The sequence below is a fragment of the Thalia democratica genome, chromosome 1 (assembly GCF_965202585.1).
Source record: "Thalia democratica chromosome 1, ktThaDemo2.hap1.1, whole genome shotgun sequence".
Classification (NCBI taxonomy): domain Eukaryota; kingdom Metazoa; phylum Chordata; class Thaliacea; order Salpida; family Salpidae; genus Thalia; species Thalia democratica.
This window is the reverse complement of record NC_139165.1, coordinates 73,689,515-73,706,463: the sequence shown is the minus strand read 5'-3', so window position 1 is coordinate 73,706,463 and position 16,949 is coordinate 73,689,515. Positions and strand designations below refer to the sequence as shown.

General features: G+C 27.8%; 2 protein-coding genes across 2 annotated transcripts; both read right to left on the bottom strand.

The window, feature by feature from the left end:
- Positions 1-2,778: 2,778 nt before the first annotated feature.
- On the bottom strand, positions 2,779-4,847 carry LOC145843444 (uncharacterized). Its single transcript, XM_082950932.1, has 2 exons — positions 4,799-4,847; positions 2,779-4,690 (listed from the first exon to the last, which is right to left on the bottom strand). The coding sequence occupies exons 1-2, from the start codon at positions 4,799-4,801 to the stop codon at positions 3,029-3,031; spliced, it is 1,665 nt and encodes a 554-aa protein (XP_082807058.1). The 5' UTR covers positions 4,802-4,847; the 3' UTR covers positions 2,779-3,028.
- A 9,954-nt stretch (positions 4,848-14,801) lies between these two features.
- Positions 14,802-16,435, bottom strand: LOC145845743 (equilibrative nucleobase transporter 1-like). Its single transcript, XM_082952815.1, has one exon. The coding sequence runs from the start codon at positions 16,398-16,400 to the stop codon at positions 14,997-14,999; it is 1,404 nt and encodes a 467-aa protein (XP_082808941.1). The 5' UTR covers positions 16,401-16,435; the 3' UTR covers positions 14,802-14,996.
- Between the last annotated feature and the right edge of the window lie 514 nt (positions 16,436-16,949).

Genomic DNA, 16,949 nt, shown 5'->3' with positions numbered 1-16,949 from the left:
AAACGTTTACGAACTTTATAAATCTGTATCAGCAGTACCTTACACTTTTAAAACTATGCATGATAGATTAAAATAGAAAAAGAAACATATTTACATGCATAATTTTATTATATATTATTTGCTACTATAACTAGACTTTTTTTTGCAATTATTATATTACAGCTTGTTAAAAGCTGTCAAAAATTAATCTTTCAAAGCAATTTATAATGAAATACACTTTTATTTAGAAGTAGTTTAAGTACTTTTATGCACTGGGATCTAAACTAAACATAATCCTTATATTTACAACTGTAATCTAGGTTTGTTAAAATAATGACTTACACTTACAAAAGGTTTAATATATTAACGTTTTGGCTCATAAAAAACTTATCCAGTCAAATTTTAACTTATATAGTAACTAATAACTGTCAGTATAAAAAGTTGAATTTGAAAAGTTTTAACAGATAATAATTCTACATTGCTATAAATACTATGTACCTAAAACAATTAATTAAAACTAGAATTTGAAACAGGAAAACACTATACAATGTTTTATTTAGTATATAAAGAGTTCTCAAACTAAATAAATTTAGAATTCCTTACAAATTATCCATAAGTTTATGCTAGTTGAACAACTTTTTAATATTAAGATACGATATAAACTTAATTGTATAAATTTAAAGATACGCTTTTTAAGAGAAGCACATAAGTACGTTCTCAACGCAAAAACTAAAATAATGGATTTCTATGATTTTTCTGTTAATTTAAATTGCTTTAAAACGAACTTGATCTAAAACTGTTTAGCTTAATTCGATTAAAAAAAAATTTTTTTTTATAAATAAAATTATAATCAAAGTACTAGTCGAAAGAAGTTTTCACTTTTTAATTTTATATTTTTGTTGTTTCTATCCAAGTATCAGACTATTCAAATTGATAGTCGGAGATATATTTCTTTACACAATATTTTAACACCAGAAAATTTAGATTTACAATTTAAGGGCATTAGATAAATAATTTAAAACGTTAGTTTTATAGACAGTTTTCTAGGTAGCAAGGTCGTCAGAAATAAAAATTACTGATATATGAAACTAAATACCAAAAATATGAAGGAGTTCTTAACACTTTATATAAAATTATTAAAATAATATTTTCTAATTGAGTACCTATACTCGAAAATTTATAGTTAAAAAAATAATTGTATAACACAATTGCTTGTTTAACTTTAGCATGTTTTCCAAATAACAACCTTTAACTGATGTTCTAAAGGCTTATTTGTAATTTATATGTATATCTTTAGGTAATAACAATTTACAATATAAATTGCAGTATACAGAAAATAAATTTCCATTTATTATACATTCATCATAGACATTCTTTTTAATAAGTAATGACACGACCAACACAACAGCATCCGAGACAACCTTCGACCGGTTACATCCTAATTAGGACCCATCAGGTAGGCATATTCGCGAGATACCGCTGTTTAAGCGGGGTTAGTACAAAGTACTGCAAGCAACCGTTTGAGAGAGATTTTTTAGTAACTCTAGTTAATTTTACAAATTGAACCTGAAACTTTTTTATCAAAAGTGTAAACAACTTAGTAGATTTTTTCACTTCTGTATGTACTCTACTTAAGGTTTAACTTTTTAAGAAACAACACTACTGACAATAGTAATCACGAACTTTTTATAGATTTTAAAAATCATTTGGAGCTATTTCAAAAGATAAAGTTAGGAAAGCTGAGTAATTAATTAGTGTTTGTGTTCTTCACCTGAATTCAGGTTTTCAAAAACTTGAGAACATCACTACTTGATATCAACAAAGATCAAAAAAACTGGGGTCTGAAATCCGCATTTAAGTTTGTGTTAGTAATATTGAAACTTGATACTATTAATTTGAAAATTATTTTTGTTCAGATAACTTTAGCTTGTGGATTATAACTTATACTAAACAAACAAAATAAGTTTTAATAATATTATATACTTATTTCTTTAAGTTGATAGTTAAATCAGGAGCTTAGGTAAAAAATAGATGGCTCGGCTAATCTTTACAAATTCTCTACTGACCACAAAAAATAGGTAATTTTTTATGCTGTGTTTTTTACCCATATTTTATTAAATGTTTAACGTTTAAAAAGTACCTATTTAACCATCTTATAATGTTTTAATATATTTTACTCATATCTATATTTATAGCTGTTTGTTTAAGAGGAGTAAGGGTCCGGATTTGAAAAAAAAAGTACATTCCTAAATACTAACAACATATTTTTTTATTAACACCTACCTCTAACAGCTTGAAAAAAATACGTTTAGTATCAAAAAAGGGTTAAGTTAGCATTTAAAGAGTTTCTCATCTGTTTTTAATAGTGCGTGTGATTGTGTGGAGATGAGCCAAGTCGCCTAAAAAGAAGGTTAACAAAAAGTAGGTATTCAAACAAACAACTAATATTTTCCACAAAGATAAAATCAATAAATGGTAAATTAGCAGTTTAAAACTTTCATTTATTTAAAAGATAATTTTGACTATTTTATTGTAAATAAACATTTTTATAGTCGGAAATTGCAAACGTACATGAAAAATATTCAATAAAACTGCAAAATTGACTTAATAAAGTAACTATAATACTACAAAAACAACTTTTTTTTAAATATTTAATAAAACCAATAAAAATATTATTTTTTAAATTAAATAAATAACTTGATAAGATCTATTTTTTTCATAAGTTTTAAAATATTTCAAAAGTGGTAGTTTTAAACTTAGTAATCAAAAAGTTTAAAAATAGCTGACTTGGTTGGTAAACTTTAAAAACATATAGTGAAGAAATATTATAATAAATAATCAAAATATTAAGTATATATTTTACTTTAAAACAGCAGTAACATAACTTTTAAAAAAGTTTACTAAAGCAATTGAAAAAAAAGCACAACAAAATGTTGTAAGGCATATGTAATTTGACTAGAGACGTGCACAAAACAGTAAACCAAATACTTTTTTAAAAAATCATTGTCTAACATTAAAATTTAACAAAAACTAATAAGTTTTGACAACATTAGTTTTTTTTCATTTTTTTAAGCTGAGCAGGATCGTTTTTAACCATATACTTTCGTTTAATGTTACTTATTTCTTGTCGGTCTTTAAACAATGTCGGGTATTTTAAAAATATTTCAGTGGGAGTTAAAGTCATGTTGGACTCGAATGCTTTCAGCTGCTTTAATAATTTTCTACAACCACAATTTGGTTTTTCTCCTAAGAAGTGCAGAATTTTTGTTTCATCATTAAAATATACTGTTAATTTAAAATCATTACCACAGTGTGCCTTGTATCTATAATGACTTAAAGTAACTGTGGAGTCTGAATAAATATGAGTTTTTTCTTTGTCATAATGTTTTAACCTGTAGATATTTGTTTTTTTGTGGTGTTTACACATAAAGTTGTAACTCTTACTAGTGCAGTGATTCCATCGACACCCCAGCATTTTGTGATCAAAGTCATTGCGTAGAATAAACACTTTGTTTGAAATCTCGCATTCCAAGATATCATCCAAAGACAATGGGTTTTTGCAATACAAAATTAAGGACATAGCATACTTTGGGTTTATTTTTCGTTTGTACTCAAACATGCTGCCATGCTTTGCAAGCAAGGACAAAAGTGATGGCTGAGAGTACCTGGGAACACAATCATTCTTTACAGTTTCTTTTTGATCAGAGTAGCAGCTGGGTAATGTGTTGACTGGCGTTTTGTTCAAAGAAGATTTCTTCAACTCGATCTGAAAACTAAACGTTGATGGTGACTTTTGAACAACTGGAATCAAATTAGCAACTTCCCCTCCAACTTCATCGTCTCCACCTACATCATCTCCACCTACATCCACTCCACCTAAATCATCTCCACCTAATTCATCTCCTACTATAGTTACCTCGTTTTTGTTATCATTTTGTGGTGAGGCATCAGACTTTCTGGTATACTTGAATTTATGAGCTATTTTGTAGAAACTGTTTGCTCTGTATCTCATAAGATGGTTTGGCCATTCAATAGTTGTGTCTTTTTGCCCAGTGGTTATTAGAGGTGCAAAATGATCTCTTACAAAACGCTCACCCATCTTTGTAGGCTCCTGAGAAGCAACTTTGCCAATGCATACTGAAGCTCTGCTATTTTCACCACCATTAAATACTCTGGGCATTTTTAAATACTCAAGTTCAGCAAAACCGTTGTAAGGTAAAGTGGTTAAGTAGATATCTATGCAAAGTGCTTTAGAGGCACAATAAATTGTTACATAATCAGGATTCTCATTGTAAGCGCAATTTGAAAGGGTCTCTGCAAAAGATGTTTCTCCATTTAAATTCAGATAGTTCTTTTTTATGAATCCACTTTGTTCACACATGTACTTTAAAGTCAAATACCTAACCAGTGGAGCGTGTTTCAATGTCTTAAACAATCTAATACTTATAGCCAAGAAAAAGGCATTGGTACCCAATTTAGTCATTACTGGTAAAAACTCATCTGCATTGTATTGATGCGTGGGCCCAAATCTCACCAAATGGTAGTGCAGTTCCTCATCAACCTGAGAAACAAAAAACTTTGCGCAAACAGTCTTAAATAAAAGGGGCTGGTTGAACAAAAACTGAGTGTTCTTTTCAACATGTTGTATTATTTCCTCGCTGGATAGTTCCTTTGGAATGTCATCAAAAAACTTTTCGATTTGAACTATGCTCTGTTAAAATTTTTTATTGAAGATGTAAATACTAATACCATTAATTTACCTTAAGTGGCTAAACATTTTGTAAAGATAGTAAAAATTATTAGTACAATAAGAACTCACCATTTCTATTTGTGTACAACAAGTTATAAAGATCCGTTTGTATTATATAAAGCTGAAAACCAAGTTGTTTTTCATAAGTTTAAAAGTATATAACTAAATAGTACAGATTTAACCTGATAAACTAAAATGCAAGATAATTAAGAAACAACACTGCATAAATCCTAAATTTGAACACACTGCATAAATGTAGAATAAAAAAATTAGCAATTATATAACTAAGTATTTTTTAATAACAACTAGGATACTTTTTATTAAATAAATACTTGCTTAAGTAAGACTAAGAGCAAGCTTGCCACTCTTTGAGTCAATAAAACTATCCTAGGTGACCAAAACTGTCTTGAGTCATACTGAGTTTTTTCATATCTTTAAGAAAAGTTATTTTTCAGCTTTTAAAAATTCAAAAAAATCAAGTCTTCAACAAAATTTGTTATGAAAATAATATTTCAACTAAATCTTAAACAAATTTTATATAGATAAAGTTTTTTATATAAAAAAAAAATTATTCTGAGTCAACCTGAGTGAAGAAAAAACCAAATATTTTGAGATTTAAAAAAAATTCAAAATATCCTGAGTGTGACCCTGTGAGAAGTTATAAAAGTAATAATGAGTATTGCAACACAACTAAAAAACTTGTAACATTATCAAAGTAATAGCAAGTAGTGTGTGCATGTGTTTAAAAACTTTTTTATTAGTTACTGATTTAATATTTTTAATATTTTTAGTTTTAAAATTAATTTTAGTACTTTATATAAGGCTCATGCATGGTTGCCACTGATCAAGCTGAGAAAAATTTCCTGACTTTTCCTGACTTTTTACCAAAATTTTCCTGACTTTTCTAAATCATACTCTAAATTAAACTTATTCTAAAAGAAGCTTTATAAAGCTTGCAATCTAATTTTAATACAGGTTAAAAACAACAGTTTTTTGCTGAATTCTATCAAACTTCCAGTACATCACTTAAACCATCTGTATATAATTCATGTTTGTAATAAACAGCTCTATCAGCAAAATACTTGTATTATCACCTTATAAACACAGCTTGTCTGAAAAAAGACACAATTTTTTAGCATTACCTAGCATAAATGTATCTAGATAAACAAATGACATATAAGGAACTTTTACAATTTTTGTGTATATATCACAGTTTCACTATGGAAGTGTCCTTGCTACAGATCATCAATACTAAAAAGCTTACAAAATCTGCTTGTTCAAGTAGGGTACTTGTTCAATATGTTAATATAAAATTTTTGCAGTTTTATAAAGGATATTTTTGTTAATTATACCAGGTGAAGGCATTGGAAATAAAATTAAATATTTTTGCAAATTTCCAGGAATATTTTGGTTTTTTTTTCTGACTTAAACGGACTTTTAATCAATTTTTACCATTTGAAGGCTTTGGAAAACAAGGAATTTTGTAAATTTAAACTGACAAAACCTGAATTTTTTTTTAAATTTTATAAAATTTCCTGACTTTTCCTGACCAAGTGGCAACCCTGCTCATGTTTAAAAATTTATTATAATATACTAAATATGTTGCTAAACTTTATTCCAGGTCAATTGTATTTAATAAATTGATTATAATTTACTTCTAAGATGATTGAGTGCAATGCCATTATTGAACATATATACAGAGTTTTTTCAAATCCTTAAAATAAGTTTTTTTTTTCTATGCAGCAAACTACTTATACCTTATGTTCATTTTTTTTCTTAACAATTAAAAGAAAGGTTGAATTTGTATGATTCTGCATAAGATGTTTACTGAACTTATGATAAATACTGTTTTGTAGATTCAAGGTTAAAAGTTTAATTTAATTGAGATAAAAAAACAAAACTTGTGGATAATTTTATGTAATACACTTTATACAAAATTGATTCTTTTTTTGATATTTTAATAGTGTAAGTTTAATCTTACTCCACATAAAGTACTCACTTTAATGCAAATATATTATTTTCAATGTTTGTCTTTCTTCTTTAGACTTCAACATTAACAAAGTATATAAAAACATTTTGGTGCATAGTTAAAATCTGATACCTTAAAACCAGAGTTTCTCAATGGAACTTGGGGGCGATGACAGAAATTTAGGGGGCCATGAGGTCATAATTTGAAACTTACACTAAATATTCTGGAGTTGATGATTAAGAGCAAAACAAAAGGTCTTAGGTGTTTTTAATAGTAGTTTTTTGAGTAACCTTGTTGGAGGGAGGCAGAGCTTTTTTAATTTCTGTTTAAGGGGCCTTTTGAAAAAGTTTGGGAAACCCTGCTCTAAAATATTTCTGTATAGTATAAACTTAAATTATGATAAATATTATTTCAGATTTAAAACAAAAACTACAATTCATTTTTAAGGATAGTGAACAGCTAGCAGCATCGCTAAAATTTTTTAATATAAATTTTTTTAAAGGTCAATAAAAGTCATGTTCTGGATAAATTGGGTATTTAAAATAACACAATATTGAAACTGGATCAACTAAACCTCATTCTAGATCTAAAAAAACATGACCTAAGATTCTTTAAAAATCTTGAAACTATCTTGAGATTTTTATAAAAAATCAAAATTTTTCTGAGTCATCTTGACTTTACAAAGTAGTCAAATATCCTGAGTCTCCCTGAGACTTTCTAGAATTTCAAAATATCCTGAGTTTCCCTGACTGTGTGGTATTCCTGCATAGATTGTCCTAAAAACAGACACATTGCTCATTTTGTACAAAAGCAACACCACATCTAATAAAGATAGGAGAGGACTAAAAATGAAAAAGCATTTCAAAAGTGAAGATTTAACGTTTTACAGTAGTACACAAACCTAGCTTGGTAAAAGAAATACTATTTATGTTTACCTTCTTACTTTAGTTTTTGGGTAGGATTCTAATATGCACAAAAGTGTGTGTTGAGGGGTTACTTTTGCAGGGGTTGATTTTTTTAAAATCATTTTTTGTTTTTAATTTAATTCATAATTACTTTTTTTTTACTATCACTTTTACCCCTAACCTTTGGTTGTTTTTTTTTTATAACTTAATTTATATTAATTTTTTTAGTTTTCTTGATTTTTTTATTGATTAAGGGCATAGGGGAGGTAAACACCCTTTTTTGGTTTTGGACCTTATTTTATATATTTTTTACTAAGCTACAAAATGCTTTTTACAGATTTTAAAAATTCAAAATAATTTTTGAGATATAGCCGGTCAAAGTTGGAGGCAACAATAGGTTCTTTATGGGAGGCGCAAACTAAAACGTCAAAAATAGACTATATCACTAAAAATCTATCTTCTCTTACGTTTTTTGAGATAACTTCCTCAAATTTTCAGGAAATGTTCCTTGATATATTTAGAAAATTCTGTCGCAATGAATTTTTTAAAAAGAAAAAAGAAAACAAAAAAAAAAACAGTTTTTTTTAGTTTTTTTATTATAAAATTTATATTTTTTAATTTTTTTTAAATTCCTTACTGTATCATACAACAGATCTGGCCATAACTTGCTAAGGTCTGGGTTTAAGAAAATTTTATTTTTAAAAAACAATTTGAATCCTGTCCAGGCTAAATCTTAATTTTAAAAAAGAGTCCTACCTGGTTCTGATTGGACATGAAATAAGCAAAATTGCTACTCTTTGAGTCAAAACAACAATCATGAGTGACCAAAAACTGTCTTGAGTCATTCTGTGTTTTATAAGACCCTTAAAAAAGTCTCAAGCAAGTTAAAAAACAAATTAAATATTTCATTCAAAATCAATGATCAAAAATAAAAATAAAAAGGTTATATAATACCAAAATATTGAACTGGAACAAACATTTAAAATCTAGAAAAAAAACTAAACTGAGATTTTTTAAAATCTTATAACTATCCTGAGTTATTTAAACTATTAACAATTTGGCATAAACTATCCTTTTTTTTTTTAATATCCAGAGTTATCTAGAGATTTTCAAAAATTTCAATCTTTGTAAGTTATCCTGAGTGTGAAGCAAACCTGATTTAGATTAAAGTTCTAGATCCGCCTAGGCTCATTTAAAAAATAAATTGAAACTATACTGAGTTTTATGTAACAAAACTAAACTGGCTTGAGTCATCTTGAGTTTTAAAAAAATCATAATATCCTGAGATTTTAATAACTTTTAAGATATCCTGAGTGTCTGATAAATTATCATACGTATCATAAAATATCATACGTTTCAAAATATCCATATTATATCCAAATACATTAAAAAATACTGTAATGCTATTTTGAATGTGTTTCATGGTAAATAAAACTGTCAATTTTTTTTTGTTGCAAAGGGTAGAGTTTGAGACTGATGGTTTTTACTGTTAAAAAACTCTAAATAATAAAAGAGCTCAAGGTTTTTTTTTCCAGGATTCAATATTTTTTGGCAACCCTGGTTTTTAATTTTTTTTAAATATCAAATTTAATCTTTTTCTTGTTTTAACATTTAAAATCCATTTTTTTCATGTAAAATGGCAACCATGTTTGAACTTAATTTGAACCTTTTATTACTTAACTACCGATAACCAAAAGGTTCTTTGTGCACCAGGTCTTAGGACCAAATATTTTGAGCATCTTTTTTTTTTTTTTGCTGTGCAATAAACTAAAAAAAACTACTCTAAAAAATTTAAAATATAAATTTAAATCTTAACGGATAACTTTTTTTTGATAAATTTGTTGAGATTGGTGCAGTTGTGTACACCAACTATGGAAAATTCAAAGATAAACTTGCTTTCATTGTAAACCAAACCAGAGTTTTAACTCATGGACCATGTTCTATTGTCCTTTTGATGTCATCTTCGTCTCAACTCACAAAGTTCACCACTGACGCTAAGCTCAGAGCCATGTCTGCCACTGTAAAGAAGTGCTAGGAAAAGGCTAAAACTGACACCAAGTGGGCCGGACTTACATGGACAGTATCCCTCAAGCAAAATGAAAGGATTCAAAACCTAAACTGTTTTGATAGATTCAAGCAGCTGATCAAGCTCAAACAAGCCAGGATGGCTTGACATATGATTTTCATCTTCAGGAAAGTTGATTGAACAAAACCAACAAATTTTCTTTTAATTTAAAAAACACTTTTCTTGCACTAATGTAAATGAAAAACTTAGTAGGTGCCTAAAATCTAGCTACCATGAGAACCTTAAATGGTGTAAAGTTTTAGGATGCTGATTGGTGTGCCCTGTTTATTCAGTGTATGCGCCTAGGGAAAGACATTGCTGTAACTTAAAAACAAATTATTGGTGGCCCTTACAAGGCAATAAGGTGCATGAAACAACATAAAATTTTCTATACAAACAATAATAGTTTATTAAACAAAAAAAAAGCACTCAAATATTTGGTCCAAGGACCTGGTGTACAAAAAACCTTTTGGTTATCGAGTTGTACATCAGGATACAGTTTAAAGTCATGTCCTGAACAAATAACTCAAAAATCAAATATGTAAACTGCAGCATTTTGACACAAATAAGTGCAATAAAGAGTCAACTTATATTTTTGGATATAATATTTTTTGCAACACATGTGAACACGAAAATTTAGATACAAGTTGTCAACAAGAGTATTATTAAAAATTACTTGGTGAAAAGGTATAATTTTCAACAGCATAAATACATCAGTTCATATGCTATAAAACTTAACTCATAAAAAAGACTTAAAGGTGTATGGAGAAAAAAAAAGGGTAACCATATTCCATTAGTTGTATATGCATTTAAAAAAGATCCAAAACTTGGCATACTCAGTGTTTTGGGTAAGATTTTTTAACTACTGCTTTTTTTTTCATTACTTATAATGATAAAATTTGAGTTTTACAGTGTATTTATCAATGGTTTTTGTGATGGATTAATATTCTGAATACAAAGGTTAAAAAAGCAACTAAAACATAAATTCTTTTTGTGCTCAGTAGAGCGTGTTATTATGTGGAGAACAGCGAAGCCGACCTTATTAAGCATTAGCTTAAATTACTTTTATTTTTAATTTTATTCTTTTATTACTAAAATCTATTACTCAAACAAAATACAGTAGGCTGAGACTTTAAATTGACATAATTTTTTTTTGCAGAATAAACTTTAATATTTACTTTATTTTTTCTTGCTAAAATCTATTGTTTCATATTTGATACGAACTAGTTCAAAAAACTATAAATGTAAATTTGATAGAAATATGTTTAATTTTATGCTACGATTTTTTAGACTCGTAAGAATAAATTAGTAATTAAAAATATTTTTTGTTTATGCTACATATCAATTTACTAAGTCAGTCTAAGTATTTAAATTTTTTCATTATCGTAGATTATCATCATGATCAAGCGTTAGCTTTAAAACTAAGTTCTAAATTAAGCTATTATATAATCTCAAAGTTTGAGATTTTAAATTAAATCAAAAAAAAAATTATCTCTTTTGTTTGTCTTGTTTTTATAAATGCTAAAACTGTAATTGTTTTTAAATAACAAAATAACTGTGTAGAGTCACATTGTTTGGCCAACGTAAACTATGCTGGTTATAACGATTAAAAGACGTAACAATAAATACTATACTAAGAGCTTACCGCCGTTAAAATAAGCCTAAAACCCTTCTTTGTTTGCGGATTACGTGGTAAGACAATCTTGGGCACCTCAACTTTGTTTTTTTTTTCTCCCGAGTAAAGATAAAAGTACTTGCCCGCTTAGAAGATAACTCAAATCGGATAAGATACTTTTTATCTGCTAAATAAATAACAAAATATAATATCTATGACCTAGAAAAAATATAATCAAAAAATCCCGTGTTATTTCGAACATCATTAGAAAATTATCTCGATCTCGACTTAAATAGCTAATGATATAGGAGTAAATATACTTTTGTCATTACTACCTTACAATTTTTCAAACTAAACAAACTTAAGTTTAAAGTAACTAACAATGCCTTTTAATTAAAAATAACTTGTTTATCTATTGTTGTTAACACGTATTTTTGATAAGTAATTTATTTTTCTAATAGAATTTTCAAAATAGCTTTTTTATGAGTAGCCTTTTTGTTGTGTACAAACTTTTATAAAAAATTTTTACAAGTTTTTTAGTTTGATAATTAGTGATAGCAGAAAAATTTTAATAAGCTTGCAAAAAAGAACTTGTACAAATAATATAAAATTGGTCTATAATTTTACATCTTAGTGTTTTAAAACATTTTCACTAACATAGATAGTAGCTATAAATAAACTTTTAAGTTTTTTATTGGCGTTGAAATTTTTTTTTTTTTTATTTTTACATATCGTACCAGCAGAAATTTTTCTTACTTCAAGCCTAAAAAAAAAACACACACTGTGTCTGGTTTTTTTTCACAATTAGAATAGAAAAGTCTCAGACATTTTAGTTACTTAACAGTTAGTATTAATTTTGTAAAAACCATTTTCTACTTATACAAGTATGATTGATAATGTCTATTTAAATCTATGAAAAGTCTCTCAGAAGTGTTAATTTAGAGTCGGTGTAAAAATTAAAAAAATGTTTCTATCATAAAGTTTTTAAATATAAAAATAAGAAAACAAAATATAGATAAGTTTAAGTCAAACTGTAAGCTATTTATTGATTTAATAAAAAAACCTTTAAAAAGTAAATCAAAGAAGACACAGTATTTAAAATTTATTTCATAAAAATATCTAAGAAATATCTTAAGTCTAAAAAGTTATTAGTAACTAAGTGAACATAAGCATCCTGCTTTAAAAGCTATAATGCTTTTAAAAGTTTTATTTTTGTTAATCAAGTTAAGATTTCTAAAATAAAGATATTTTAATAGAACTTAACTGGGCTGAATATAAAACTTTACAAAATTAAAAGCAGACTTGGTTTAAAACAACTTAAAAAAATATATATACTTAGTTACATAAAGTGTCAAGTATTCTTAATGAGGTTTTAACTTATAATTGTTTATTTTAATTCATATTTTCATAAAGGCTTTACAACATCTATATAGCCACCATATGTGACTTAGTTTAGCAGTTTTTGTTTATCGATTGAATAATAACGTGAAGAGTAAATTGAAATAAAAAACTATTACAAAACTTTTTATATTTCTAAAAGATAAAGATCTTGAACATATATTGAAATAAAACGTAATAAATAGTTTTTATTTTTACCAAAAAAAGAGTGTTGTTTATAAAAGTTTTTTATGAATAGAAAATGGTTTGTTTGATGTTTTGTATAAAATATTTAACATTTAAGCTAGATTTGTATTTAACCTAATTTTTTTTGAAAGTTTTTAGGCTTTGATTGTACACTTATAGTATTCTTTAAACCACGGTAGAAACTAAACAATGTAAGAATTATTTGTATTTAGAAGATACTGCTTTTTTACAGTTTACAGAGATTTCATACAAACATAAAATATTGACAAAAGTAAAATACTATAGTATTACAAGGTATTTAAGACCAACTAACCATAAACTATAAAGACTAAATTATTTCAGATTTTAGATAATATTAGTTAAATAAATAGCTTTTAATTATCATACAACTTGAAAATTTTTATATTTAAAATTTTTATAACACTTAGACTCTGAAAACATGTAAGTGTTAAAACTATTAAAAAACTACCTACAAGTACTTTTCTGTGTAATTTTGTGTTAGTTAAAAACGAAAAAACATTACATATACACAGCGCAATATTTGATTACCTTTTTATTTGTACACCCTGTCAAAACTCTGACATAATTCAAAACTTTAAAGTTTTGAAACGATGTAAACAAAGCGAACTCTACAGCTTGGAATCAATATTGGAGGAAGAGCGACCTAAGTTAAATACGCAAATAGCATTAAATGGAAAAGCAAAATTATTAACAATTTATTAATTAACATATCTTTACTTTAGTTTTACTTGCTAAATCTCTAAAGTTTGTATTTATTCGAATTTATTCATACGTCATAATTTAAACTTATTTTTTAAGAGCTGTTGATCAACCAAAATTTTTTGAACTCATTAACGTTTACCACTTGAAAATGAAATTAGTATAGTTTTGAAAAGCTTTGTGAAATAAAATATAAAATAAAACGAATAATCTGTTAATATTAAGTTGCAAATGGTATTAAATACATTAATATATATGAGTAATTTTATTGAACCTTTGCGAATTTGTTACTACTTTTATCAAACCATGTCTCTGGTATTATCAGAAATTTAGACTTAATATAAAAACAATAAAGTTAAATAATTTACACATTAAAAGTTAGTGTTGTACAGCAAAAAGTTTAGAAACATAAATTCATATTTAAACTGCTCAGGATTTAAAATCAACTTACTTTTTTGAATTTTTATTCTGTTAAGTAATGAAAATAAGATTTGGTTTAAGTTTGACTATTTAATATAAGTTAAAATCAACATACTTTACCGATTATTTTCTACAGGCAAAAGTTTTTTAGAGATATAAAGAATCAAAAATAATTGTTAAAACATATTTTTCTTTACTAAAGATACAAGAACATTTTTCTTGACTCAACAATAAAATTAAGATATTTGAACTTGAGAAATTTATACAGTTAAAAGTTCAAAGTTTCTTATTAAAGATTTAAAATCGTTATTATAACTTATTTTTTTAATCGACTTTAAAGGTTTTTTTTTCAAATTTGCTATTCTAGGTTTTCGATTTTGTTTTGTTAAATAACAAAACCATTAGGAGTTAGTTTAAAATAAATTTAAATAAAATTTTTATACTTTTTTTAATACAAAAATGGTAGTGAAAAAACATTTACAACACAATTATTTTGTACTTTGATGTAAAAGAAATATGAATAACTCTACTTATATAATCTAAAAAAATCTACAAGAATACAGTTTTTGAATGCAGTTATTAAAGTAAGTCTCAATTTTTAAATATCAATTAGTTGAAACCATAAGTGAAAACATAATTTGGGGCAAATTTTTCTTTTTAATAAATTCAAAAACCTAAATTGACAAATAAAAACATTATAAAAGAGAAAAAACTAGCATTTCGTTTTTTTAAATCATTGATTATCAAAGCAAACTACAATTTTTACATTTTGACTGGTGATTGAACTCGTTTTTTAACAGTATTACTTTGAGTTATTTTAAATACTTGCTACAATAGTTTTACTTCAAATATTTCTTAAAACTGTCCCCCATCAGCTAAGTCTTTATCATAACTTGTATTGTTACTTATTTTTTGTTGTTTTTAGCACATTGCAATGAGGCATAGTGTAATAGGAACTTAAAAAATAACTTCACCAGTTTAACTGTATATCATTTGTTTCTCCCCGCTTCTTTTTTGCCAAGTAAGCTTTTTTTTTCTTGTATAGCGTCGAAGTTTAGCACCACCGGATGCGCGAAACTTACAACAGTCAGCACCAGCAAGCCGACGTTCAGGTAGAACAAGTCGCCTTTCAGCTTGCGCGTTATCAGCAGGGTTAGCGGGTACATGGCAGCGTTCATTATACCGGAGATCAGCAGCAAAAGACCGAATATCTTCCCGTAATGCTCCGCCGGATACAACGAGTTGAGCATGTAGAAGCAGTTTCCGTAGAAGCTCACCTTGCACGTGGTGTACATGACCATCGCGAATATTTGAACTCTCGGATCCATGATCAGGTTTGCAACGTTCATGAGTAACAGCAGGGTTACCGACAAGTAAAAGCCTAATGAAACTGTCATGAGCCTCGCATATTTCGTACTAATTTTGTTAAAGACGTTGTTGTAGAAGTAGTCGAGTAAAAAGCTGTTTATTGGAGAAACGATGAGGCTGCTACACTGAATCAATCCCTTGAGATTTGTGTAGAACCTGACGTCTTCTTTCTTGTTTGAACCGATCACTGCAGGTAGGAATAAGTTTAAAGACGATATGTATACCATAGTTACTACTGTAAATATCCCACTTGATATAAACAAAGTTACAGTGTGCTTTCTCGTCATACAACTTTTAAATGAAGCACTGTTGGAGTCACTTGGGTCTTGGTTGGTTTCAGTGTCTACTTTTTCCTTATCAAATAGCTCATAAAACCCATACTTGTAATTCTTTGGCACTTTGAAAGGTGCTTTGTTCTTTGGGGTCAATAAAAACGTTCTTACGTTGAGAATCCATAAAAAACCGGCGTAGAAATAAAACATGGTGCTGAATTTAATCTCCAGCTTTTCGTACAGATATCCGAAAAACAAAAACAAAACCACCCCGGACCCGTGTGCCCCGGACATTGTGGTCGAGTACGAACCTCTCAGTTTCTCGAAAACGTTGCCTATCTGCGAGTTCAAAACCGTCGCGCACGACGAAAAGACGCCGAAAAGGACAAAAGCGACGAAAAAAACGTACGAGCTGTCTTTGGTGGAAATTCCAATCAGAACCGAAGAAGCACTTCCGGCCAAAACGATCACGGTGCGGACGACCCACATGCCGAACCTGTCAAACATCAGACCGATGACCACCGTCATCACCATCAGGCACAACACCGCCGTCGTGTAAACGTGGGACAGTTGTTCGAACTGAGAATTGCACACCTGGTCGGTCGAGGTGAGGTTTTCCTGCTCGCACTGGCCGTAAAAGTACCCTTCTTTCACGAGGACCGGGTAGATGTTGGCCCAACCGAACACCACTCCTCCGAACAACAGGTTCTCGATTATTCCGGTCGCCCACGTCAGTTTTCTTTGCACGTGCATTTAGTGTTTTTGAAAGTTGAAAATGTTGCTCGAATAAATAACCAGTTCAGACTCCGTTGGTACTACTTTCTAGCTTGTATTTTAAAAATAAGGAAACGTCAGTTTTGACTGATTCTTTTTTTTTTATCAATTCAATTCTAATTTTAATTTTAATATCATTCTGTTAGTAAATTAAATAAAAACATGTTTAGTTTATATATCAATTATTGTATAATTAGCACAAGAGTAGTTAAAACTATACACTTTTATTAGCACATACCTAAAGTTAATGAAAAAATATAAGTGCGCCTATGTGCGTTAGTAGTTTATTTTATTAACTGACTAAGAAATTATTTCGTTTTAAATTTTAAGTGAACGCAAGCTTGTATGAGTTTGTAAACTTTATAAAAACTGTTTTTATACTTTTCAAAAGTTGATAAACCGTTATGTAAGTCACTTGCTAAATTTAGTTATACAACTTTTTATAGAAGATGGGCATAAAATAGAACTGACTTAACAAAATACCTTTGTAAAATATTATAAATTAGTTATATTTTCTATTATTTCAGC

Excerpts from the sequence above, each read along its gene's own strand:
- LOC145845743 (XM_082952815.1), bottom strand. The coding sequence starts at position 16,400 with ATGCACGTGCAAAGAAAACTGACGTGGGCGACCGGAATAATCGAGAAC.